The sequence below is a fragment of the Mycteria americana genome, chromosome 2, assembly GCF_035582795.1.
Source record: "Mycteria americana isolate JAX WOST 10 ecotype Jacksonville Zoo and Gardens chromosome 2, USCA_MyAme_1.0, whole genome shotgun sequence".
Classification (NCBI taxonomy): Eukaryota; Metazoa; Chordata; class Aves; order Ciconiiformes; family Ciconiidae; genus Mycteria; species Mycteria americana.
In genome coordinates this window covers 35,168,000-35,195,302 of record NC_134366.1, presented here as the reverse complement: position 1 = coordinate 35,195,302, position 27,303 = coordinate 35,168,000, and the positions used below count along the sequence as shown (strand labels likewise).

At 39.3% G+C, this 27,303-nt stretch overlaps 1 protein-coding gene across 11 annotated transcripts in view; it reads right to left on the bottom strand.

Moving 5' to 3' along the window:
- Nucleotides 1–493: 493 nt before the first annotated feature.
- The window catches only part of ITGB8 (integrin subunit beta 8), a 56,645-nt gene continuing 29,835 nt past the window's right edge, over nt 494–27,303 (bottom strand). Inside the window, exons 7-16 of one of the 11 annotated variants that reach the window (XM_075492965.1) lie at nt 26,663–26,758; nt 26,479–26,568; nt 23,690–23,824; nt 20,304–20,709; nt 17,801–18,026; nt 16,080–16,183; nt 14,788–14,951; nt 12,885–12,935; nt 7,287–7,412; nt 494–882 (exon numbers count right to left, since the gene is read on the bottom strand). In XM_075492965.1, the coding sequence (XP_075349080.1) occupies nt 805–882; nt 7,287–7,412; nt 12,885–12,935; nt 14,788–14,951; nt 16,080–16,183; nt 17,801–18,026; nt 20,304–20,709; nt 23,690–23,824; nt 26,479–26,568; nt 26,663–26,758 (1,476 nt within the window). In that variant the 3' untranslated portion in view covers nt 494–804. The other 10 variants (XM_075492957.1, XM_075492958.1, XM_075492959.1 and 7 more) reach the window with 10 other exon arrangements.

The window sequence follows — 27,303 nt, the reverse complement described above, 5'->3', positions numbered from 1 at the left end:
ACACTGAAGGACAGAGACCCACAGCTTCTCTGAGCAACCTCTTCCAATGCTTAATTACCCTCAGAACGAACATTTTTCCTTATATCCAGTCTCAATCTCCTGTTTCAACTTATGTCCATTATCTCACCATGGACCTTGGTGAAGAGGCTGGCTTCATCTTCTTGACAACGTCCCCATAGGCCCTGGCAGGCTGCTCTTTGGTCCCCTGAAGTAATCTCTTCTCCGGGCTGAACAAGCCTAGCTCCCTTGGCCTCTTCTCACTGGGCAAGTGCTGCAACCCCAACCATCTCGGTGATCCTCCACTGAACTTGCTCAAGGTTCTCAATGCCTTTCTTGTACTGAGGCCCCAAAAGTGGATGCAATATCTAGATGTGGTCTAATGAGTGCTAAGTAAAGAGGGACAATTGCTTCCATCATTTTACTCACCACCTTCCTGTTAATACAGCCCAGGATGTTGTTGCCTTGCTTTGGTGCCAGGGCTCCCTGCTGTCTCACATTCAGCTTGTGTCCACCAGGACTCCCAGATCCTTTCCAGCAGAGTTGCTCCACAACCAGGCAGACCCTGACCTGGATTGGTGCAAGGGGTTAGTCAGCCCCAGGTGCAACACTTGGCATTTGCCCTTGCTGAATTTTATGATGCTCCTGTTGGCCCATTCCTCCAGCCTGTCAAGATGTCTACCTTAATCCAAATACTCACCCCATGTGGAAAAGCCTTAGAGATTCATAGTGTGGAAAATATCTTAATAGATTTCTGCTGTGATGACTCTTAGTTTCAGAGTTATCCCAGTAGTCTTTTCTTGTTTTTTAATTTTCCACTTCTTGGGATTCAACAAACGTAGGAGTGCATTTGGGCCTGTGCTGTGCCAAAAGTTGGAGGAATCTCTGCCAAAATTTTTAAATTCAGAACTTTAGACTTTGAACAAGCCTAGGAGTGAAATAATGATTTCCCACCCCCAAAAGACCGTTTTTAAGGTGATAGTCACTATAGTAGAGGACATGATAATCCTTGTTTTAACTGTTTTCAGATGCACCCTTGTTTCTGTCTCATTTTAATTTTTGTCTTAGAAACAATCCTTCCCATTGCCATAGTTGTGCCTAATTAAAAATTCATCTTATAATTCAGGGACCCTCATTTACCAAATGACCTGGTTATCAGATGATATCATTTACAGCAGGACAGTTTAGGGCCCATATATAAAAACTTCATCTTCTATGTGACTCAGGCATAATCCCTTAACTCTGGCCCCCAAACTTTGAAACCTCCTCAGATTTCTGGACTCTTTCTCTAAGATCTACTGAGTTTGAATCTAAGTTACCCAACCACAGATTAAGGTTGGGTTTTTTTGTTTCCCCCCGCCTCCAAAAATATTTTTGCAGAAGTGCTGAAGGTAGAAGGGGATAGATCCCAAAGGATGCAGAAGCAATGCACAGGAAACCAGGCTTAGACACTGAACAAGCTGTGCTATTGAAGCATGGGGAATGGACAGAGAAATTTAGCCAGGAGGTAGCAGTTTTGCTGAGCAATTCTTGTGATGTTATAGGTACCTTCCCCATTGTGGGAAGTTGTGGACTGGCTAGTAGGTAGAAAAGCTAAAAAGAAGTAATAGGCTGAGCTAGGAGCTAAAGAACTTAGTTCTGTTACAGGAAAATTAAAAGTATTGCAATCCTTTCAGTTGTAAATCTTAACATCTTCTTAAATAAAATTTGTTTCCACATCCCTCTTGCAACTCTGCAGGTTGTAGGACTAATTCAATATCACATTTAAGAAATTTTCCCTTTTCAAGAACCCTCTGTATAGAGCCAAGGTGCTAATTAGCCAATCAAGTAGCCAACCAAGGGCATTCAAGGACAGCAACCCAGTCTGGGAAGAGTTTGGGGGGGGGGGGTTAGCGGGAGGAGGCCAGCCAGCCACAGGTATAAAGCCAAAGGCAAGGCGAGGATGCCTTCCTCTGTTAAGGCCAGCTCTAGCACGGAGTGAGTAGGAGTCTAGAAGTGGCTGGACAAGATTTTTTGCTCTTGTAGAGAGATAGGAGCAGAAGAGGTTGGTGGCTGTCTGTTTTTTGTGCTATGAGAGGTTAAGGGAAGAAGGAGCAGCTGGCAAAAGAGACTGCTTTAGGAATTGCTCTTGAGCCTATTCAGAAAGGTGAAAGGAAAGGAGAACCCTAGAAGTACTTTTCCTGCAGGGAGAGAGGGAGACTTATATGAATGCTTCCCCTGTGGGGAAGCCAGCATATGTGTGTATGGATATCAGGGTAGGGATAGCTGACCCAGAGGAAAGTGGGCTAATGGAGATGTTCACTGAGGACACATTGAGGTTGCTGAACAGTTTAGTCTTCAAAAAAGCAATTTACTTCTGCTGAGACCTAGGCTGACAGAGGAGATATCCAGGAATGTCATACTGGCAAGTGAAAGGAAACATGACTACTGTAACAGGTTTCTCTTAGCTGGATTATGTCTATGTGCCCTCTCTTAATGCAAATGCCCTTCTGGAATTAGGATGTCCAGCAGGAAAGGAAGAGGGGGAAGATGCTCTTATCCAGCAAACAGATGTATGGGGGTTCAGACATACAGACAAACATACAATTTGCCTACTTAGTGCAAAGCTGGTAAACCTCTGGGGCAGTGGGTTGCAGCCAGTAGTATTCAGGTGAGCATTAACCACATAAAGAAGAGGGAAGGTAGTAAATTCTGGAGGCAAAACCTTTTTTGCTCTGAAAAAAAGCTGGAGACCTGGACTTTGGTGAGAACTTTCTCTGGAACATTCACTGTACCCTGTGCAGGACTGGAGAGAGAAGTAGAAAGGCAGAGCTGTAATGCTAGGAGGGTGGTATCCGGAGGAGGCTTCTGCGTTGCTAGGAATGGTGCTACTTGCAGACTAAGCAGAAGCCATGAAGAAGAGAGATGCTGCTTGAGCCAAAAGGGAACCAAACTGCTAGCATTTGCATTCAAGATAGCTGTGAGTGATCACCTTTCCTTCATTCAGTGATTTCAGAGCTAAACATGGTAGAACAGTAATTCAGTATAAGACCTCTGTTAAGGAGAAAGACATGAAAATTCTGTATCAAATGAAATCATACAAATGTTAGGAAGTATTATAAAAGGAATAGGAAAAGACTCACATCAGTATGTCCCTATGTAAAAAGGTGGTTCACCTACATTTTGAATCTTGAAAATAGCTCTACTTTCTCATCCTTAAGGAAGGAAAGGAGGATGCCAGTGATAGGAGAGGATCAGAAAAGGGCAGTAAAGATGATCAAAGATAAGGAAAGGCTTCAGTATAAAGAATGACCATGTATGCTTGGACTCTGCAGTCTGGGAAAGGTGACTTGGGGAGATGGGACAAGTTCTACAGAAGAGAGTGGCTGTGGCTCAATGACCGCTCTGAATGCAGGAGCTATGGGCCACCAAACAAAGTGCTGGGTTCAAAACAAAAGGAAGCAGTTCTTCATGCAGTAGGTCCAACCTTGGTGGATTTTTTTTTTTAAAGTAAGTTTAGTGGCACATACCTGAAAGTGAGGGTTACTGATTAAACAAACTCATCAGATGTAGGAAATTCCCTAAGCTGAAACATGACTGGAGGCTGGGGGAAACTCGGGGAAGTAATACACACTTGGAGTGTGCTTACGCTTCCCACGGCAGCTCATCTCCACTGTTGGAGACACCTACACCGGGCTAGATGGACTCTAGGTCTGAAAAAATCTGGCTGTTCTCATGGGCGACTGGTATAAAAAGTAAGTGCTCGTTGGAACATGGTTCTGGTGCTGTGAGAGCACTTGTCACTTCTGTATCCCTAAGGTAAGGAAGGCACAGTGCCGCTCACCTTCCTTGTGAATACTGCAAATGGAATCCTATTTTAACGTCTTGTAGGGAGGCACCCTGGGGAAGTGAAATATCTGAAAAATATCATTCCAAGGCACATCTCAAAAAGTTTCTACTTAAAAAAAAAAAAAAGACTCTTCAAGCAAGTCCCTCATACAATAATCCTTAGAATTAGCAAGATTTCGAGTATGCTATACTGGTGACTTCAGGAATAGCTGTGTATAAATTGACTATAAATTTTATATCCAATAAAACTGCAATCACCCAGGTGTTGTAATCATAGCAAAATTATACTACTGTCTTCTTTGCCAAAGCTTGCTTAAGAATAACAATTCCCTTATCTCGCTAGTTCAAAGGACACTGCAGACTTCACTTTGTTGGCAAGCACCTGCATTGACCTAGAGAAGCAGTAGTAACTGGGCACTGACCAAGTAGGGAGTAAAATTTGGCAAGGTAAAAGCACTTGAATTCCATACGAACTAGGTCACCAAATGTATCAAATAGCTTAAATGGTAGCAATTAAAGTCAGTAACACAAACTCAGTAACTTCCTTCAAGACGTTTCAAGTGATGTTGATAGCCATTTGTTTTCCTGGGTAGTACAGGAATTTATAGTGAATTATACATTGCATTATTTTCAGGTAGTTCAAATGCAAACTATTTTTTTCGGTGAGTGAAAAGGGGATAAATAGAAAATGTAAGAATACTCTTGCTTGCATAAGGTGCTTGCATAAATGCTTTGTGATCCAAGAGGGAACATAGCTAAGATGATAAATAAAGCTTGTGTTTTGGCTTGCCAAACAGGTCCTGTAAGATATAGTTTTTTTCAAAGAAGGAATATAACACATGTTACATTAACATTCCTAATATGTTATATATCTGATCTCAAAGGGGACCTTATAGACTTGATATTCAAAGATGCTCAGCATGCTCACTCCTAACATGGTCTTCAGCTGAACCATAAGGGCCCAGCAACTTCACAGAATTGAACCTTGGACAAAATCTTTGAAACCTAAGTTATCTTTGGGGTTTGGGGTCTTTTTTGTTTGGAAATTATTCTACTTGGTTTTCATTTTAGGCAGTATGAAACAGTCAGTCTGTCATATGGCATTAAATCTTCCTTCTGAGAATGCCACTTTTTTTGGTTTGCAAAATGATCTGACACATTATCTTTTCTTTCTTTTGACCTAGCAATTCTTTCCTTTTTAAAAAGCAAGACATCACTTTCAAAGGCATGAGGAATAAATTGGTTAAAGAAATATTCATTTATTATTTTTAACATCATGATTAGAACCTATTCATGAACCAAGAATCCCTGTGTAAGGTGCTGTGTCTGTCTTCCATGATTTAGGTTTAATGTGCAAGGCAGCAGCCAAAAACAATAAAAGTGCAAAGACTGAAGGAGATGAACATTGGGGAACACTTCAAGTCATGGTTTCAACATGATAGCAGCCTAGCCATTAACAGAAACTGGGATATGTATAGGAATTTTTAAAGCAAGATCCTGCTATGCATGAGAAGTTAGGGGAGGAATCCCATTTTAAATATGTACATAAAAGATATGTGAGACTATATCTGTATATATAGTACATGTATTTATATAGTACATGTATTTATATAGTTTGGTCTAACAGGCTATTTAGCAATCAGAGATGGACTTCCTGATGCTGAAGGAAAGTTAATTTGGATGGAATATGCAGACACACACACACATAAAGATATACATGAAAAAATATTTACAAATAATAAAAATTGTCATCAGAATGGTGGTGCTGGAATGGAAATGTGTCTCCGGGTTCAGAAGCTGTAAGGGTATCAGATTTAAAGGTCACAGCAGGAGAACCCCTGCAGGTATCTGAGGACTGGCTAGTTCACCAAGAAATAACCCTGACTTAACATTGGAAAGGAGCAGAGGAATGTGACTGCATCTGACCAGGCTCAGAGATGCTCTGTTTAGCTTAGCACTACAGACTTTAGCTTGTTCCTGTCTGCCCAAAAACTAAAAAAGCTCTTCTCCTCATCTGTTTGCTGATGAAGCCCTCTGATTCAGTGTCTGCAATTTTCAAAGACAGCACAGTGAGGACAATTTTCTCTGATAGCCCAATTTAGATACGGAGAGATGCACAAGAGGCTGAGAAAGTCGGGAAGTATTTATTTCAGCTTTTTTTTTTTCTTTTGCACAGGAGCCTGGGCACAGCTGCAGAATGATTCAAGGACTGAAGCCAAACCACAAGCTGTACACCGTATACACTGCTGAAGACAAAGATAATCTAGGTAGAGAGCACCACGTCTAAGTTGTAAGTGTCTTTAAAATTCCTGCTTTGTCTACAGCACAGTAAAGCAAAGGTGTGTCTAAAAACTCTGTGGAAAACCCATCCACTGACAGGTCCCCTGTCTCCTCAGCAGTTCAGCCACATATCTTACAGCCTTGGTGATGCTTTCAGAATGGATGTGCTAAGGCTATGGTCAAAGGCTAAAGAGTCAGGTTTGTGGGAGAAGCTGCTCCTGTAAGCAGCTTAGAGAGCAGAAGAACCCCACTCAGAAACAGGTCCTGGGCTCTCCAGATTGTCGAGGCATAAGCAAGAGGCTTAGGACGAGGCTTAGGGCCCCAAAGGGGGACTTGTCAAGCTGCAAAGCTGAAAGAAATATATCACATGAACTGATTTCAATAAGCACATGTGACATAACTTGGCAATATTATGCTTTTGTGGTTAATCATTTAGTTTTATCAGCTTGCATACACATCATCTTTATTAAACAGTAACTGTCATTCATGAATCATGCAGTTCAAGGCCAAGAAAATAATCAGAGGCCATATTATGCTCTGGGCTGAGTAGATGGTAGAATGGTTTGCAGAAAGGAAGACACTGCTTTCTGCCACCCACCATTGTTTCCCTGGGATGAGGGGCCAGGAGATGATAATGTCAGGGCCTCTTCAGTGCTAATAAAAGACTGGCAGCCTATGTCTAGATAACATGAATTCTGTACAGTCCAACCCAACTTGGACCACCCCGAGACTCCCAAGCAGAGGATGAGCAGCCAGAAGCCCCCGCACCACACAGACAGTACCTGTGCTCTAAACACAGCTTCAGCCATTTGGGTTTCTGTAAAACTAGACTTTTTATTTAATTCATACAATACATTTAAACTGTTAGGTTTTAAACCCAGGGTAGCAAGAATGTATTTCCAAGGTTCTTGTCTTTGTTGTACACCTGAAAGCAGAAGAAACCACCCTCTTTTCAGATTAATTCCTGACTAGTCAAAATCAGTCTGTTAACAAAGTTTTTATTCTTAATTCTAGTTATTGCGTTTTGGTTGTCATCATGCATATTCAGATCTTCACTCAAACCAACTGTCCCTAATGCTGAACTGTTCTCCTCCCATCCTCTCTGTATATTGGATCAAACTCTGCACCTACCACAAAGGGAATCATGCAGGGAGAGAAATTCTGTAATAGCGTGCACCTACATGACTGGTGTCAAAAAAGTGGCTGAAATCCGGATCTCTTTCCTCCTCTGGCTTTAGAGGCTGTAACTTAGGTTTCTTTCCTCTTTGGAGAGACTGAGCAGCAAGCCTTTTTCTTGTCAATGGTATCTGCAACAAAATAGCAGTTGCGTTACATTAAGGCCAAATTAGGGCACTGTTGTGCCCTCACTGACAACTTCGTGGATGTGAATAAAAATTGGCTAAATACAATGCCACTAGTGTCAAAAACCCTGTCATTATCTGGACATTTTAAAGTATATAGGCATGATTTAATTGCTGGATTTCAGGACACAGGAAGAAAGAAAGACTTCATACAGATCACTTACCATCATTCCACAACATATAGGGTATGCAACACAGCTTGGTGCCAGGACCACTGTCTACAGGAGACTCAAGAGTCAACACTAACCTTAGTTTCAAGATTACTATCAAATGGCAAAATGAAGCCCTGTGTCGGTAGCTCAAGTTATATGCTTAAATTATATGTCTGAAATTCAGATCTAGGTTTATGTTTACTCTGAGTCGGTGACAACATTAATGTTCCCTCAATAAAGAGCTTTCAAGGAAAATGTGTATTTCTCATTTTGTAGGACTGGTTGCGTGTGCTTGCTCTGTGTGTCAGTGAAGGCTGATGACTCCTGCCTCTGTGAAAGGAAATTTCTCAGCCTCAATCTCATCAGGCATATATTGGGATTATGTTCCTTGCTTTGACAGAAGAAGCAACAAAGATGAACAGATTGTCCTTGTGATATTTACTTACTTTTCTTTCTAGTTTTGCTGTACACCTTTTCCCAGGTTTTCCTATTGTGTTGTTCAGTCCTGGACACTAAGTGATGTGATGACTTAGCATATATCAATCGTCACTTGATTCTGGCTCGCTCTCTCATCCCCAAAGGAAAAACTAGATCATGTTAGAAGCATGAACAGCTAGCTTTACCACTGATGTCTGTCGGGCGTCTTAGTGCCACAGCTGTCTCTTACTGAGGCATCATGGTCTTACAGCACAAATTTTGAATGTCCTTACACACAGCATGTCTGAAGTCCATTTCATGAGAAATTTTGTGGCATCATGCAAAGCAAATCCTGTTATTGATTCTGCTCGAGAACAGAACGTGTGTCACCTTCCCCATCTAGTGAAGCGTTTTCACCAGTACTCACAAAGCAACCTATGCCTCCAGTGACTGGCGTAGATGAAGCATCTGCGGAGAGGTTTACCCATTCCCAGAAAACCAGCTCCTCTACCACCCAACAGAGCAAAGCAGAAGAAAGGCTATCGTAATGACCTATCAATCTATAGATTATATTTCTACAAGTATCTTCTTGTCCCCTACAAAGTGCTAACTCCTCCTGGTGCATTCGTGTTTCAGTTGGATGGGGCAAGGTAAACCAGCTGCACCTCCAAGCTGCTAACTGCTATCGTGTTCCTTCCCACCTTCTCAAACTTCATCCTGAACGTGCATTCATCTGTTTGCCTACATCTGATAAACACGGTATTCTTTGTATTTTATCTCTCCTGACAGAGTATTATTCCATTTAAAAATTACTGTAATCATATGCTTCCCTTTGCAGACATTTGTGCACCTTAATGAAAGTGCTTTGAATTTTTAAAAGGAGGTGAGCATCTCTTCCTTAACTTATCACAGACATATTAAACATTAAAAATCTGAAAAATCCATATGGATTAAATATTGATTTTATTTTTTAGAGAGCAAGTACAATGATGTTGCATTAAAATAATGCTATGTCATAGTTGTTACAGCTCTGATTGATAGAAAAATAAACATCTCAATATACTACAGTGTCAACTCATTAATAAATATCAAAATAGAAGTTAGTAGTCAACTGAAATTAATAAACAGCTATAAAAGTATACTATTTTAAATAATAAAATATTCAGTATATTTCCAGACAAACAAAAGTAGTGATTTAAAAGTATCATTTAAAATGTAAAATGAACAGTAAGAAGTTATAAATTTATTTAAAACCTCTTCCCTTACTAACATTCTCTATGCATAAAATCTAGAGAAACATTATTTATCTGTATACACTTTTTTTACAAAAGGTAGTATATGTTAAATAGAAAGTTAAAAACTGTAGTATTATTAATAGCTGGCACACCATTGCTAAATAAGACACTTTAAAGTAGCTTTATTTTGTTAAGCAGTAGTAGGTAAAAGTGAAGAAGATGTTAGCGCAGTAAATTCATCCAACACTAATACCTTCCCAAAAGAATCTTTCATCTTTCAACATCTCCAAAATATAACTGAAACACCCCAAATACAATATAGGTATCAGGATGAAATGTTAGGATTTGGGTAGAAGCCATTATTTTAACAAATGCCAGACATTTTTTTTTTTTTAAATAAGTAAGTACCTTTTTTTTTAAGAGTGTGTGCAGAAAAGGAAACAAAGAGAACATGCAATCCAGAGCAGCATTTCTAAAGCTTAAGAATCTACTAATTTTTTTTCTTTTTCTTCCCCCCCCGAAAGGCCAACCATTCTGAGCTGGCTTGCACTCAGTGAAACCCCACTGATTTACCTCGCCATAGAAATGCATTCACGCTAGCTAATTTTAACCTTTTTTCCCCTCTCCATGAATTTCAATTCTCTGTAAGATCCATGTCTGTGCATCGGAGCAGTATCAACATCATCATTAAAAAGTAGTGTTCTTCTTAACTACTCCGTTTCTGCTTAGTAAATAAATCTTTCCTCTCTTTTGCAAATGGACAGCCAGAACACTGGCACTGTGCTTCACTCAGAGTCGGAGCAGAGTAAGCGTCACCCAGCACTGACTCAGCATGAATGCCTCTATGAGAAGTGCCCTTTCCCAGCTACAGGTTACATTCCTTAAGGCTGGCTGGTGGAGATCCTGGGACTGGTGGGAAGTCAATGGGCAGATGCCCACAGACTTCCCAGAAGCTTTAATGCAGGTCTGCAGCATCCAGGTGTACAGTATGTACTGGCACCGGCAGTCCCTTGCTGTATTACATGCAACCCTTTTTTGATGAGTAAAGATGCGAAAAGCCTGCAGTGCTGAGGACAGCGTGTGGCCAAGCGCCTAGGACAGAAACTGTTCTACCTCTGCCAAGCCAACCTACTCTGAAGAGGCTTCCTGCCCTGACAAATGGGGAGCGTGGTCTCAGAGCACCATCTCGGTAGGGATGCTGTAGGATCATTCCCAGTTCTGGGAATTGTAGCACGCACTGCGCCTGCTGAGGATGCCATCCCTCCACAAGTCCCTGCACAGGCAGCAGTACCCTTGCACCTCTGCCTTGGGCATCACTAGGCCCTATGGACTTTAGGACTAAGGGTTGCTTGAAGCTGCTTCACACATTCACTCCCACAGTTTGCAACACATGTACATTTAGGTATGCACACTAAGCAGGAAACAAATATTATATATGATCAGACTGCGAAAATAATTTTTTCCACTGCAGTCTGAAGAATACTTTACATAGCAGGTTTTCATGACACCATAGAGGAAAAAATAAGTCCAGTTGAAAATAATGGATAAAATGTAAACTATGCCTACACAAACGTCCTTCCTTTTTAAGGTTCCCTTTCAACATTCCTTGTGAATGTAAGGGAATTTCAGCTGGGCACAATGAAAATTCCTTGCATACCATGTGCACGTTTTCTGGATGAAACAGCTATTTTCCCACACACTTCTGTAGCAATGTTATTAACGTACTCATGATGCTTGGAAATAATCGATTCATAGTATTTCTTCATTTTAGAGTCTTCAAAAAAAATCTGAAGTCAAATACATGCTTTTTAATTGCATAAACATGTCATTTCTGAAATGTTAGACAAATAACCAGTTAAAGGTAAAAAAAGTGGGATTAGAATTTGAAAATTATACATACGGATTTTAACATTAACAAATCCGCTGTGAAAAGTCATGCACATGCTCTGTTTGTGGAGCAAATCTAAAAGCAACTCCCAAAACTAATGATGAGATGCAACAGTGTCTGCTGGTATATTTTTGGGTATAGGCATGCAGTCAAATTATTTGACATTTTTTTTTCACTTTTTGAAGAAGCCTAGTATAAGAAGTTTTATTTAAGAAGTTTGGAACATTCTATTCTGAGGCTAGATATTTTTTCCCCTATTTTTACGAGCATCTTTGACGCACAATACATTGAAAACTAATATGAACTAATTCGTCTTTAATATCTCCCATATTAAGCACTATAGGAAGCAGAGTCCTTCTGCAATCGCTGAGGAAATTCCTTGTGAATTACAGGCTGCTTTCTCATTTAAGGTCATGTGCTGAGGGAACACAGCTCCCTAAATAGTGAGGCTTTTGTTGGGCTATTCATCTCCTGCAGCAGCTCTTCTGAAAAACATGGTCAAAGGCAGGGGGAAACAAGTACCAAGCAAAGCCAGAGTTTCTCATGGATAGATTCCATCCCGAGAAACAAAGCCTCCTCCCAAGGATCCTGCTCTGTATAAGCTCCCCATGGGCCTTCTAAAAGCCTTGACCTGTCACATTAGCAGCAGCTTATTCTTTTTCACTAGCCTCCTCCACAATACAGAAAAACCATGAGGGAGATGCAAAAAAAGCTTTTTTTTTCTTTTTTTTTTTCCTTAAAAACCTTTTTTCTTAATATACTTTTTTTTAACCTCAGGACAGCAAGCAGCTTACAGTGCAATTTGTCCTGTGAGCCTGCTCTATTTGACCAGAGCATTTAAAACATTCAGGCAGGTGTCTGATAAGGAAATACTGGCCGTGCCCCTTCATAGGCAGCACTGCAGAAGAAAAGTAGTAGCAGTGTGATGTGTGTGGAAGACGGGCGTTACAGCTCAAATCTTTCTCCCACAAAGAACCCAGCTCCATTGTCCTCTACCCACATAATTTAACTCCCTCTAACAGTGAAAAGTAATTTCTAAAGAAAAAACATTAACTATCACTTCAGTAAATGCTTTCAGGGCCATTATGGGGAATACATCTCAGGAATCTTTTTTGCCAAAAAAAAAAAACCAAAAACAAACCACACTGTTTAAAGAACATAATCTCATATTTTGTTATACGCTCAGATATTCTCTGCTGAGCTTTTAAATTTGTTTTGTTTTGTTATGTGAAATAGACACCCAGAGACTTTTTCCTACTCACTTAAAAATACAAATGAATTGTGACGAGGCCAACAGCAGGTAAACCTTTATCGATCTTTTATCTTAATCCCACTGAAACCAATGGTTTGGAATCTGTTAATTTACATAGGAGGAAAATAGTTCTATGTGTTTTAAAAGAAAATGAAAGTTTAAGGTATACTTGATAGATTACAGAATTAATCTATAATTAAGATATTACAATGGAGCTATCAGTAAAATCAGGGTCAGTGTAAGGAAACCCCCTTTTCTTTAAATGAGACACTTTTACCTGTATGGTAGAAGGCTCAGAGACTACTTTGAAGACTGCTTTAGAAACATTTAATAGTCCAGTTTACATTTTTTTTTAAACAAGCCCTAAAATCTAAAGCTTTTATGACAACTTAATGGAAAGCCCACTGTCTCTGTATTATTTTTCTCGATCCCTCAGTTGATCCGGAACCCAATAAATTAATTGTGAACACTCACATAATACTTGTCATTTGTTCTGCATCCTGCCTTCCTTTCACATGTATACTCCTCAGATTTCAGTGGGGATTTGCAGAAGAAATACAGAATAGGAAATAAGAATATATATTAATTTCTAAAAACTGGATATAAAGAGGTCCTGCTTTGTTTCTGTAACTCTTATCTATGACCAGTACAGACCAATATTTAGTTATCAGTATTAATGTTGCTAAAATGATACACTGCATACTCTCTTCTGAGATGATTTTTTTTACTAGCAAGATTTTAGTGCATCAGAGGTTGATCAGATTTTCGTAGGGTTTTGGCAGCATAAAGTTAGTAAATCAGACTGTTGGCTGACTCTTCCAACTAGCATATAACAATGACACATCTTCTACCACTATAGTCGGGTTCAGGGGTAAGAAAATGCTTCTGCTTGACCTTGTAGCTCAAATTCTGCTCTCAGATAAGCTCATATTGGTCCTGCTGCATTTAGAAGAGTTTTGCCCATTTCTGAAGGCAGAATTTGATCCCATATTTAGTCAATGAATGTGTTCTCTTGAGAAAAAGACTCCTGTTTTCCTCACCTTCTTCCAAATTGCAGGTTCTTTTCCACATCACACTGGACACATTTCTCAATGCACAGTCACAAAAATTGAAGTGGTTATGTAAGGATTCACGAAATCTAATCCTGTCAACTAATTTACATAGGAAAAAAGAGCACGTGTGTAAAATCAGACTTATGTCTGATGTCATACAAAAAGAACAAAGCCCTTATTTGGCAAAACACTGACATGTAGCTAGCAAACCAAACACAGCTCTGCTGTAATTTATCTGCTTGCAATGGAGTTGATGGTGCCGACTCCAAAGGTGAAGTCAGCCGGCAGTGATCATCATGTAGACTGTGCTGTTGAACAGAGGAACTCTCTCATTTTCTGTAGCCACTCAGTTTCCAAATACCTTAAAATTCTTATATAAATTTTTATGTTGAAACAAGTAAAAAAGCTAAAAATTACTCTTTATCAGATATAAATTATCTTTAAATGACATAATAATGTATAAAAAATTATATATATAAAATTTATCTGCATGTGTGTGCACGCATGTGTGTGTATACACACACAACTATACATCCACACCAGTAACTACGCACTCATTTAATCCAGTCATTTTTATTAAGTAATGAGGAGAAGCTAAGAGGCTAAAGCAGACAAATCAGTGGAATTTAGTCAACTGAGAGAACTATAATAGTACCGTTTACTCTATTTAAGAGCGTTTGAATAGTTTTATCTATTGCTATAATATACAGCAATGTTAATATTTCAGTCACAGCTTTTGTCCATTCCCACAGAGCACATCAGTACTAGCTACATGTAGAGTGAGATCAGTGCTTTGTCAGACCGGTTCATATCTACATTCTAGGCCATAACTAAATAAATTAGAATACGCTAAAGTGCTACATCAACACTAATGTTCCTGAACAGTAGTAACGCACATTTCTCTTTCAAAAATAAAAAAAATACAGCAGCTATAGTTTCAAACATAGTCACGTTACGTGAATATGCTTACATGTCACTTTGTTACAGTATTCAACAAAATGCATGACATAAAACTATACGGCAACAGTCAAGACTCCAACTGAGTACAAAAGGTAACTTTTTAAAAGTCGAGCATGACGGAAATAGACATTTGCAGAAAACACACTGTCTTCAGAATTCACACTTGAAAGTTTCGTTTAATCGTAACTTGCTGATGTCGATATTTATTTCCTCTGGTTTGTCACGTCTGTATGTTACTGTTCTTGTACAAACAGTAGGCAAAAACATCTTATCCTTGAAGGAGAAGATACAATTTTTATCAACAATTAGCTAACTTTTATGTGCAAGAAAAAATTACTGAATATGATGGCTCTGAAATCAATTACCTTCTTTGTTGCAGATACTCTGTAATCAGCTGAAGATTTAACTTTATTACTACTTCCCTGCAGAATTATCTGCCTGATGATAAGGACAACAAGCAACCCGATCAGAAAGGTAACTATAAAGATTATGGAAAAGACTCTAAAGTAGCTTCGTCCAGAGAAACATTCTGCAACGAAAGGAAAACACAAGTGTAAAGCCTAACGTACGGAATAGGCACATCCCTCAAACACAGTTATACCCACCACTGCATAGCAATGTCACATAAACATAACACAAGCCTGATAAAAGTTAAGGGAAAATAATTTTAAGGAAGTTAAGGGGAAAAGTTGCCATATGCAAGCTTTTAAAGAAGGGCATATCACCAAAGGCAATTCTGATTAAGATCCACTGTAGAAAAATGGTGAAACTATTATTCCTTTAATCTACAGAACTAGACTCGGGCTTCATTGTGTTGGCCACCATAAATTCTCTGTAAGCTGGTGAGTTTATAGCTGAAATAGAGAGGATGAATAGTTAGAGATGTATGGGGCCAAGACAGTTTAATCTTCACAAGATTACAGTGCAGATCATTGGCAAAATACGAAAGAAAATGTGGTTTCTTGAATCTTTGTCCCATGCTCTCCTCATTGGTAAACCTCTCTCCTACAGCAAGCTTTCCTTTAATTAATACTAAAGTTATGAGAAAAGTATTCACAGTTAGTTTTCTCATTTATGAACAACTGTAAGATAAAAAGACGTACAAGAATGTGAAGTGACAAAAGGTAACCATTTACCTGCATTTTTGTTGAAGTGTGGACTGACTAAGCTTTACGAGATTTTATTAAAAAATAATTTATTCTTCCACAGCCCTCATAACTGTGCAGTTTTTTATACTTGAAAGGAATATTTAAACATTATTGAATGTGAGGTAAGCATTCTACTTCATTCTTCTTCATTTCTGGTAATGTCAAATAATGTAAGCATATCCAAAGTAATAAAACATACAGATGCCATAACAGATTTTTATAAGTATTTCTTTAAGCATTGCTCAGGCAGGATTCATTATTATTAGATATGACTTCTCAAGGAGCTGGGAAATCTGATTTAGCAATGCTTGCCCATCACATTTGCTGTTATTATTTATCTTTTACTTTCCCTGAAGCTATGAGTATTTTTTCTCTTTTTCTTGCTTTCTTTCTTTGTTATTGTAATAATACGACACACTTTTGAAAGACATTGTAACAGTGGTGAATTCAATTATTAATCCCAACAGATTTTAATCTCTTATTAAAATTACCTAGAAAATGTCACATACCTGAAGTTTGGTCAATATAATGCAGCAGGTAAGCGCACGAGGTTGTGCACTGGTCAAGTTTAGCTTGAGATGCATTGTTAGAATGATGGCACTGAACACAATTCCTGTAAAATAAAAATTAATTAAAACCCTCTGTCTTTCTCTGCACTCCCCTTAAAGAGATTCTAGCAACAGGCTGATGTATCGCTTGCACATAATGCTTTCCTGTTGTTAGTAAAAACATTGCGACATTTATTTATTTTTTTCTGAAATGTGATGCCTCCCTCAGCATTTTATCCCTGTGATGCTTCTCAGAACCAACTAGTCAGAAGTTGTAAAGTAAAACATGTCTTTGGCTTTGAGCCACCTTCATCTGGCCCCTGCTCTGCATTTTGTGATGTGTGCTTTTCAGGGGGTGTAGCTAAGGGTCCAGCTCCCTTTCTTCAGCTGTCAGCCTCTAGTTCAGTCCTAGCCTTTCTTGTCTATCAATCTCATTGGGATACACGCTGGGACTGAAGGCAAGAGATAGGTGTAGGAAACACAGCTTTGTTAATAATTTTTTGGATGCTATGTTAAGACAAACCCACTTAAAGTCCCGCTGCTGGGCAGTTCAGAGGGTCAGCAGCGCAGTGGGAGGCAGCGCTGTCAGTCTTGACATCTTCACTTTATAGCCTTGCAGAAGATGGACATCACAAGTGATCCTGAAAAGGCCCTGACTGAATTTTTAACAAAGCTATGCCATCTTCTGAATTTATTAAAGGCATGCATTTCACAGCGACTTTGAACAAGTATAAGCCAGCAAGGCTAACTGCATTTTATCAGTGAAGTCTTAGCAGTCACCTTTTCAGACATGGCCCAGCTTGTCTCGCCAGTATAGTCCCCAGATGAGCTATAATTCAAATGAATACGAATAAACAACAATTCTGTTTTAATGACAATTCCCTTTCCAACTCAAGGCTGATCTCTCACCCTCTCAGCCACACTGGGATGCAGAAGAGTACATGTGCTGACGGGAGGGCATAGAAGAGCCATACCTTCATTGAGTCTTTAAGCCAGCACCAGCCAGTGTGCCACTGACAGCTTGGTCTAGCTTCTCTCCTCCCCGGGCTGCTCATTGCCACCTCCACACTGTCCCTTCCTTTACATGGCTAAGGAAAAATGGCATGCTTTAAAACTAGCACAGCAAAGACTAAGTGGTTTAAAACTGAGTAACGGAGGATGTTGTTCTCTGTGTAAGACCAGATCTGCTGAGCGATGGCAGTGATAACGTGCAGGTACTGCTCTTGTTCCACACCTCCTTCTTTCAGCTGAGAAGCACAAGGAGTGTGCAAAAACAAATTTGGAGAATATTATTGGACTTGCTGGCATTCAAGAGAAGGATCTACTGTCCATTTTTAAAATTCCAAATTTATGGGCTTTATTTCCTACCCAGAAGATTTCATATGAAGAACCATCTTTTAATAAATACATGAAAAAAAAGATACTCATAGGACACACCTCCTTTGACTTCAGAAAGCTGAAATTTGGGCACAGACTGGTGAACACAGATATGGACATGCAATTCTCTTAATTGCCAGTGTGAACCCCTCAGCTACATAGAGAAAAGTCTCAAGTATGAATTGTTTCAATTTCCTACAATCTAAATATCTAAGAAATACAGCACATATCTAGCCAAGCAGAAATATTTCTCCTGTTTTCAACACTACAGAGTTAAAAAGTCAAGTCTAGCACAAGAAACGTACCAGTTTTCTTCACAGGCTTTGTTACAAGTAGGGCAATATTCACACAAACGGCCAAAGCTTCTTGGATCTGTGCACTCACACTTTCCACATACACATTTTCCTCTTCCACTGCAAATCTGGCCCTTTGAATTCAGGCAGTGCTTTGCTGATTGTAATGAGCACTGGCAACGGTCACCTTCCCAGCCAGCAAAGCATTTGCATTTACCAGCTTCACATTCACCATTACCTACAACATCAGATAGCCTTGTGTCATATGCTTTTATGAAAACATAGAAAGTCAATTTTTATATGCACACGTTTGTATTGCTGGTGCTTTACGTTAAACAGAGCTAATTTAGACCTCGGCTTGCTAATTAGTTTTTAAGTTAACAATTTGGGCTGAAATTACCAGCATGATACATATTTATGGCTGCTGTTTGTTGTTAAATTGAGCAAAAGCTGCTACCTTATGTCATCCTAAAACGTTTTACTAGAATTTTCCCTGTTGCCTTGGATCAAAGCAGTGGTGATTAAAAATTACATAATGACCAGGAAAACAGTCTTCAGACAAACTAAACAAACTTCTCTTTAGCCAGAAAGCATTCAATTCAAATAAACAGCATGATTCAGTGGAGGAAGGAGTATCAAGTTCATGTGCACATGCCAGGTTGGTTTTTTTCTCTTCTTTTCAGAAGCACGCATGACAGCACTGCTTTTCTGCCTTTCTGAAGGACAGATGACTGAGCTAGACAGGTGGGTATGCTGTACTTATGAACTGTAGGTTGTTTAACAAGAACTTAAAATGCACAGCCTCAAGGATTCAACGGCCATGAAGAACCTCTGGTGGCCTTTACAATTTTCCAGGCAAAGCAGCGTGAGCTTTAGGGCAAAATCCATGTTTTCCGTGTTGTAGCACATTTAGGCAGGTGTACAACTGACATGCTGATAATGTTTAGCCACATTTTTACAGTGTGTGAGAGCACTTTTAGGAAATATAGAAATAGCACATAAAGCACAGGCAGGTCTAGCAAATCTCATGAGGTCTCCTCAACCATGCCTCAGCAGTACCTAAGTTTCACCCACACTGCGATGGCCCTTCTTGTGCTCCAGGGATCCACAGAGCCGCGGCAGGGACACAGTCCCATCTAACAGACAGGATCCCCTACATGGGACTGAGGCCAAGGTATAGGCTGTCCCTTTTTTCACCTGGGCTGGGGAAAATGGAGGGGGAAAGGGGATAACAGGACATCTCAGAGAAAGGCTCTGCACGGGAAAATGTCCCACGAAGAGGCACACTGCTCAGCCATGGCCCCAGGCGGCAGGTTCCCCTTGTGGTACCCTAGGGCAGGACTCCATCGCATGTGACAATCTCCAACACCTCCTAGACAAAGATGTCCCTGTGTCCTCTGCTGACCAGGGCACCATGTCTCAGGCTTCAGGAGCTTATAAGTTTGAAAGGTCTGCTTAGGTTAAGAAATAGTAAATGTGCTAAGTTGGCTGGGGGGAGGGAAGAAGAGTGAGAAGATGAACCGTAATTCTTTGTGTTGGAATGAAGTATTTAAAGGATTAGGTAACATTATTCCTCTTCACTTTATGTAAAGTTCACAGTCACCAGCAGAGCAAAACCTAAATAACTCTACTAAAGTCCATGGTATTACTCTAAATTTATCCAACTGCAGTTGAAAAAATTGGTCCCTCAATTCACTCATTGGTCCGTATACAGTGAAATTAAAGGATGCAGGACAGCAGTACAGATTTTAAAATATTTACTTCTGGGGGAAAAAGTATTCTGGTAGAGATAGAGTAATGATACTGATTCAATCCCTTTTTTCCTTAATAACTCTAACTTAAAAGTAAGTGTTTTGTATTTTGTTCATATGCAATTTTCATTTGCATGTTTTCTTTAAAAAACATAAAGTAGGCCACAAAAAGAATTAGAATTTCTAACAACTCTCCCTGTTTATGTTTCATTTCCACTCTCCTCTTTGGAGCAGGTGTTCTGAACAGCGTTAGCATATATATCAGCATTTGAAATCAAGTGACACTGTATTTCTGACAAGACTGATTTAGAGTGTTAGAAAATCGGAACCTCATCTGGAAGTTATGATTCCTCCTAATCTCTTAGTATCTCATATTCCCATTAGACTGAAATATATCAACTTACTTTCTGGAATAATGTAACTGTGTTATCCAAGATATCAGTATAATTACCTCTGAAGAAGTTTGAAATTTAAATCTAAAAATAGCTAAACTTGGAAAAAACTCAATAAATCCCCCAAAAAGCAGTGCGTAAGTTTAGAAGACAGTGCATAAGTTTAGAAGACAGTGCATACCTTTGTGGTGAAGAAAGCCCAGGAGCGTGAATTCCTACCGGGCTGTTCAGGACATTTCACACACTAATTCTGCACACACAATTCTTGTACTTGACAGCCTTATATCATTGTTTTCAGCTGCATCATGTATATAAGCTTCAGAAAACAAAACAAAACAAAACCAAAATACAGACATAAACTCTGCAGCTTACCAGAACATAAGTTTCCCTGGTGATACGGGCAGGAAAAATCATCCATTTCACAGTACTTGCCATACACCTTGCCTAGCTTGTTTTTGTAGCAGAAACATTTTCCATCTATGCAATTTCCTTGACCACTGCAGATGGGCTGGTCCTGGTGGCGTCTGCACCTCTCAGAGGGAAGCGTATCTCTATTAGAGCTACAGTTATTGTCACTGCAATGGGACTGTGTGCCATCAGAAAAAGTTTCATCAGCCCATACTCCTTTGTGCCTTGCACTGTCTCCATACTGACAGGCACAGCTTTTCTGCACATTAACAATGGCGGTTTCATTGAAACCAATAGGCTTAAGTATTGCATATTTTCTTCCTCCAGTTGTATCACATCCTTTCATTGTAACTGATACATTGAAAAGTACCTAAGAAGAAATAAAGACAGATTTCACATCATTATTATTTCCTGTAAATTGCTTAAAATTTTTAACACGTAAAGAAAGCAGAATCTTACACTATGTATGAATGTGCAATAGCTAATAATAACAAAATACACAGTGGCCACTTGTCAAATATGATATATTAATAATGATAGGCATCACAAATACAGTTAAAACCCTAACATTAGAAGACTGACAGCAGTCTACTTTTCATGTGAAGAAAGCATAGTTCCAGAAGACAAGTTTAATACAAGTTAAATAGTCACAGAATTACCATCATCATCCTCCTGATCTTATTTAATGTGTACATTCTGTGTATATTATAGAAATACTAGATTGATACAATACACAAACAGCTACTCTTCATAAAAAGAACCTATAATGAATGTTCTTGCTGCAGAAATGGTCTGTGCAAATAGAAACCACACAGGTTTTTTGGATGGCCCTGTCTACTCCTACTAAAACACAGAAATGGCTCACACCTTAGCAGCAGCTTCTTTTTGCCATTCCTACAATGGGGATTGAGCAAGACAGTTTGGCTGCTCTTGCCGTGGCCCTGGGCAGACCAAGTGCTGCTTTGCGGTAGACTCAGTGCCTATGTCTTGGCCACATCACGGCCATCACCACCATGCCCCAGGACCTCACCCTGGTACCCAGGACCTTACTCAGGTAGCGCCTGCTGCAGCAGCAGCCCCTGTGGCTTTCCAGAGTCCTGGTATAGGACCCCAGACCATTTTGGTGGTTAGGTGACTGCCATAGAGTTTGCATCAATCGCTACCAAAACTCTTTGACAGCTCTGACATCTGTGATACTTTCACTGGATAGAAATCTTGTATTTCACAATTGGTTTTGTTTTTTTTTTTGACTGGTAGGCTTCTAACAGGGTATTCTCACTAAGGCTATTTAGCCTGCTGACAGAAAACAACTCTTCCTCGCCTCCTCACAGAGAAAATACAATCAAGAAGAAAAGGCGAGAAAGGAGCCGAAGAGAAGCAAATACCTTTACTCTTTACCACCAAAGAACAAAGATTTCCAAATAAAAAAAGGAGAAAACCTAAGGAACAGATTACATACGAGGTTGAAACTACCCGCAAAGACTAAGACCATTCATTTCTCATCGCTGTCTCCCCCTCCTGCTGCACCCCCACACGAGAACAGCCGAGCCCTTGGGGACAATGGTGGCTTTGTGGCGAGCGGGGCTGCGGCTGCCTACACGGACAACAGGAGAAGAATGCTGTGCAGAAGCATGCGCTTCTTAATGTTGTATTGAGGGGGCACACAGGCTTTGTCTCACCCTTTGCTTTTCTTCTTCTTGTTTCTTAAATGTGCCACTACACACATAACCCCTCAGTTGCCTACACTCTCTGTGCATGAGACTTCTTCCCTTCGTTTATGGGGCAAAAGTGTGGCTATGCACTAATTAATTCATACGGCAGGTGCGTATCACATGGGGAGGACAGGCTGCAGCTAGAGAATGTGCTTTTTATTCCACACAGAGCCCTGCTAGAAAATATCATCTTCATGTACCACACACTACCGGAGGAATGGCAGGGAGACGGGAGGGAAGGACAAATCATGTCTTGCGTATGAGCTGTGAAATTTGATGGGTCTGAACGCAGCAGCAGAAAGATTAAACATATTGCGACTAAATAATTACAACACCGTGAACATTGACACTCGCTAATAGCCAAAGTTAGTTTTGCACCCTGAAGAGGCTGTAGGATTCTTCCAGAATATAATACACTTTGTGTTTTGGTAAGAAAAGGAAGGAAGAAGGATTAGACAATGAAAGCAATGTAAAAGTTAAGGAAAAGCATTTTGCTTGTAAACAAATACTGAAAGGAGGATTTACGGTTAAAATAAATTAATCTCTTGAGGATGGCTCATTTTCAACAGCAGTAGAGGTTTAGGACCACATGCAATCTTTTACAATCAACTGGCTTGGCTTTTTATTAAAAAGAAACAGATATAAATATTTTTCTTTTCATTAAACAGAATGAATTCCAGCCCTCTTCCTTATGACATGCACAGGGAACACCACTGGAGAAGAGATGAGTTAAGACGAAAACATAGCAAATCTCCCTTAAACTGTAGAAGCTAATCAGCAGCGAGTCATGCAGACAAAATTCAGAAGAGCATAAAATACATCTAAATGAATGTATTTAAAATTCACACATTTAATCTACTGATTTGTTTTGCTATTTCTACACACAGACACAAGTAAAATCACACCAGCTGAGACGTATGTACATGTCAAGAAGGAAAGAACTCCTTGACCCTGCTCTCCAGAAACACAGACCTCTTCCTGGCAAGCTAAATGAATTACCCTACTAGTCCAAGCAATTAAATAAATATATGAAGGCACAGAGAAGTTGTTCTGGGAATAAAACCACGTTCTTTATATTAGCCAGACATCTTCCCCCACATTTTCATGGTGCATGATGCTCCAGTTTTACAATCTGTTTCCTTCAGTAGGTGGCACCGATCCAAATGGGGATAAATAATTTTATTAATTTGATTTATAAAATAAACAAATTATCCACAACCCTGAGTGTGCATGAAGACTACTAGGGCAAGGAGAGGGAAAGGTGGCATCTCGTACAGACCCAAGAAACACAAATTCCAATGACTCTTTTCCACTGGGTGATTATCTTTCAACCTTTTTACGTACAGATTTCATCATAATGAACGTGGCCATTGTGCCCAGTGGAGGACAAAGGAGGAGAGTTTTAATGGACGTCAGCTTTCAGGAAAAGCTTTGAGCCTTAGTTCCATGAGATTAGTGAGAATTAAAATAAGATTCAGGAAAAATAAAACCAGAGAATAATAGAGAGTCTGTGATCATTAATCACATAAATCCATTTTCAGTTTAAGTAAATCCCAAGAGGATTTCACACCATTGAAACCCAACCAAAAAGAAAAATAAGTATTCCAGTTCCTTGAAGAACGAGAACTATCAACATACTTCTTCATTATACCCCACATTTTTACATCCTTCCATGCCAGTTTTTTTACTTCCATCAGGACAGATTGCAGTGATATTGAAATGAAGACCTTGGATCTGGTTATCCACTTGAATTTTCACTTCAGAGATAAGTTTCTGTAACCGGAAAACAAGTTTCAGTCGCATTGCATCTCAACATATAATGTGCATTAGTGACTAACACCAAGTACTGCTACTATGTCTGACTAAAAATGAAGAAAGCTTGTCTGTGTGAATAAAGGAATGAATTAAAGCATTGTTTCCCATATAAAGACCCGATTACATTCCAAATATACACAACCAGTGAACTGGTAATTCTGATAAAGAGGATTACGTTTTCCAGATAAAAACATTTTCAGCTTTTCTAAAATGGTTTTGAGACTGTATTTTTGGCAATTTGAAAATCTATTCTAACAATGGTGCACAACAAAAACTGCTTATTGTTTGATAGACTACAATGCCTTTTAGCTACACATTTAAAATAAAACAGTAAACATACATACAACTATTGTTATCCAGCAGAAAAGGTTCCTATTGACTTGACACTTTATAAACTTCTGATATTTTGCATCTGTCCTGGAAAAGTTTTCTCTGAACAAACCTTAGGGTGATCTAAAGACTATTGGGATTATTCTTACTGATTTATTTGGGTCAGCTAGGGCTATATAAATCAACAACTTGTTGATTCCTATTAGGGCTTTTTACAATATAAAATAATGAAAAAGCCAGCTACTTTGTAACTTGTATTTACTGCATGCTCTAAAATCCTACTTCTTTACAAGAAGGAATATTGCTTCTTGACCTTTTAAAAATTTATTAAAACTCTGTACAAACCTATGAGCTGAAAATTGGACAAAGAGATTATTAAAATTCCTGGCATATTAGTATTTAAAAATTAGTTTAGTGGGATATTTGTACTGCTACAAATGGAAATTTAATTACATGAATCTGAACACATGTTTATCTTAGTAATTTTTTGAAAATTAGTGACTCATCTTTGGCTTTTTAGCCAGGGATTTTCAGCCAGGGTTTTCCACAACTAAGCCTAAGGTTTCCCTGCCTAGAACAAGAGTGCAAGAAGCCCGCTGTCATCAAACATCAACAGTAAATTTATTTTCTTATCTAAGTACTTTTGCTTTCAAGAAAACAAAACATTCAAGCCCTGTCACTGTGTGTTTGTATATTACAAGCCCCTAAAACTATGATAAAAATCTCGAAGTATCAAATCCAATGAAGTTTAGGATGGGAAGGAAGATACTGTCTAAAAAATGAAAATAAGGCAAGAGCAAACTGGGGGTGGCTGGAGCAGGAAAGTCCCACAGAATCTTGCATTGAACTAAATTATTATTTTGTAAATTTTCATTTCCTCTCCTTGAATGTTTGCCCTGCACTGCACTCTCAAAACTGGGATACAATTTAGGATGGACAGTGTAAAAGTGGCATACACAAGGACTATGATCTTAAAAATTATTTGCCAGCAATTTCCTGCAAACCTCCATATTCAAAATGAGATTTCTCGATTTTGTAAAAGAAAGTACAATATCAGTGAGAACTGCTCTGCAATTTGATTACACCTAACCTCCTCTGCTTTTGAATGTCTTTGCCTTCTGCACAATGTTTCCAACATGACAGTGAGAAAAATGTGCACAAACCCACTCTATTGACGAGGAACAGCTAGGGGACTTGGCTCTTCATTATAGCCAATTTGCTGAAAGCAAATAGCCTGATTTAGATGGTTAACCTAGTACAAGGGATAATTTCAGCTTCCCATGTCCAACTAATTAAAAATAATGTTATACATGTTGATACCTTGCATATAGCTTTGTAACTGATTTTTCAACTTTTGGAACTTGCATGTTCATGTAACTTGCACACCTTAACAGCATTCAACCATCTAACCCATCACGTTCATTTTGATGCTGCTCTATGGGCTCCCTGTGCTCTAGTACATCGAATGTATACTACCTGGCTTCATTTTCAAAGCTGTTTATGCCCCCCCTTACCAGGCTATCTTTCATTCACTATCAAGATTCCAATTTCCACTTTCAAGCTGCCATTCCCTGACAATCATTTGTGGAAAATGACTTTATGCTCTTTCCCATACTATTACTTTCTCTTTCCCATACTATTACTTTCTCTTTCCCATACTATTACTTTCAGTTAAGAACTCCAGGCAAGAGTTCACAAAGCCATTTCCATTGTTCTCTGCCAAATCCCCATCAAAACTCTTCTTCACTGCCATGCCTCAAAACCCTGAGTCATTACCCTGCTTTGTGCAGTGTAAATCCTGCTTTCCACAATATCCACTGTTGTCAAACTACCTCCTTGTAAATTCCCACCTGTTGTCCACTTTCTAAGAATTATGCTGTAAAACCCTCTAGATACTGCACTATCTTTTTGCTCTGAATCTATATGGTGCCTAGACAGTGGTGTCTGGTCTGTAATTAAAGATCTGAGATGCCAAAATTCAAATAAGTCAGACATTTCTTTTGAAGTTACATGGCAATGGGTGCAGAGAATCAAACAGCATACTTAGAAGCATCCTTAGAAAGGAAAAAGTGCTAGCTCTTGGCTTTGAGATCCCAACAGCCCGGAAATTTGAGACCTATCATGGGATACTGTCACCCACCAACCTGGACATTCAGAAAAGTAGGGAACATCCTCATGGACTTCAGATAGAAGCCAAGATCCTGGAAATTCCAACTTCAGGCTATGAAAGGTGAAAAATCCCTGTACAAATACGGCATACAACATTGTCACTCTCATCATACCTGATAGGCTTCTACCACCAAATCATTGAGATTTGCTGCTTGTGATTCGATCTGTCTTGCAACAGTACCAGGCAACAGAGGTAACAGATCCTATGAAAAATACAATCATTTACGCACAGTTTTAATTTTTAATATAAATATGAGGCTTTCAAAATTGGAAAAAGAAATCAGGTTTCTAACCTACTTTATACCAATGGAACTGGCTTCCTTGAACTGCAAAAATAACATTGATGTTATTGTCAATCAATTTTTCAGAGAGCTGCCCAAGAGATGGATGCTCCTGCAAAATACAACAGAAAAGAGAAGACTGCAGATTAGTAGGGAAAAAACTTATATTTCACATATGACACAATACAGGATTCCAAAACCACCCCAATCCTTATTTCTAAATGTACAGAGAAATGCTAGGCCTGCATCCAAAAGAATGGGATGTAACAAATAAACAGATCACGACAAAAAAAATCATCAGTGCATCAGCCAGACTGTGACAGGCTTATCTGTTGCCAACTATGCAGGGGTGCTGCACAGTGGGAGGACTAACTCATACAGTACTATTTTGTGGGTTTGAGTCTGATGCTTAAGAAATATAGATATGATGTTGTCCATGGTCCATCTAGAATAATAACAAGATTCCTGAGAATGATAGGTGGGTTCTTGTGCAAAAGTCAGGGAGAAAGTACAACATGAGGGCACTCAGATGAGGTGTGCTTTTCGGAACAGTGAGTTGAGTAATTAAAAATTTGTTTCTCAGAAATGTATTTTGGCACCAGGGATCAGACACATCAGCTAAATGCAGCCACTGGGTCAGGTTCTAGCAATGTCAGT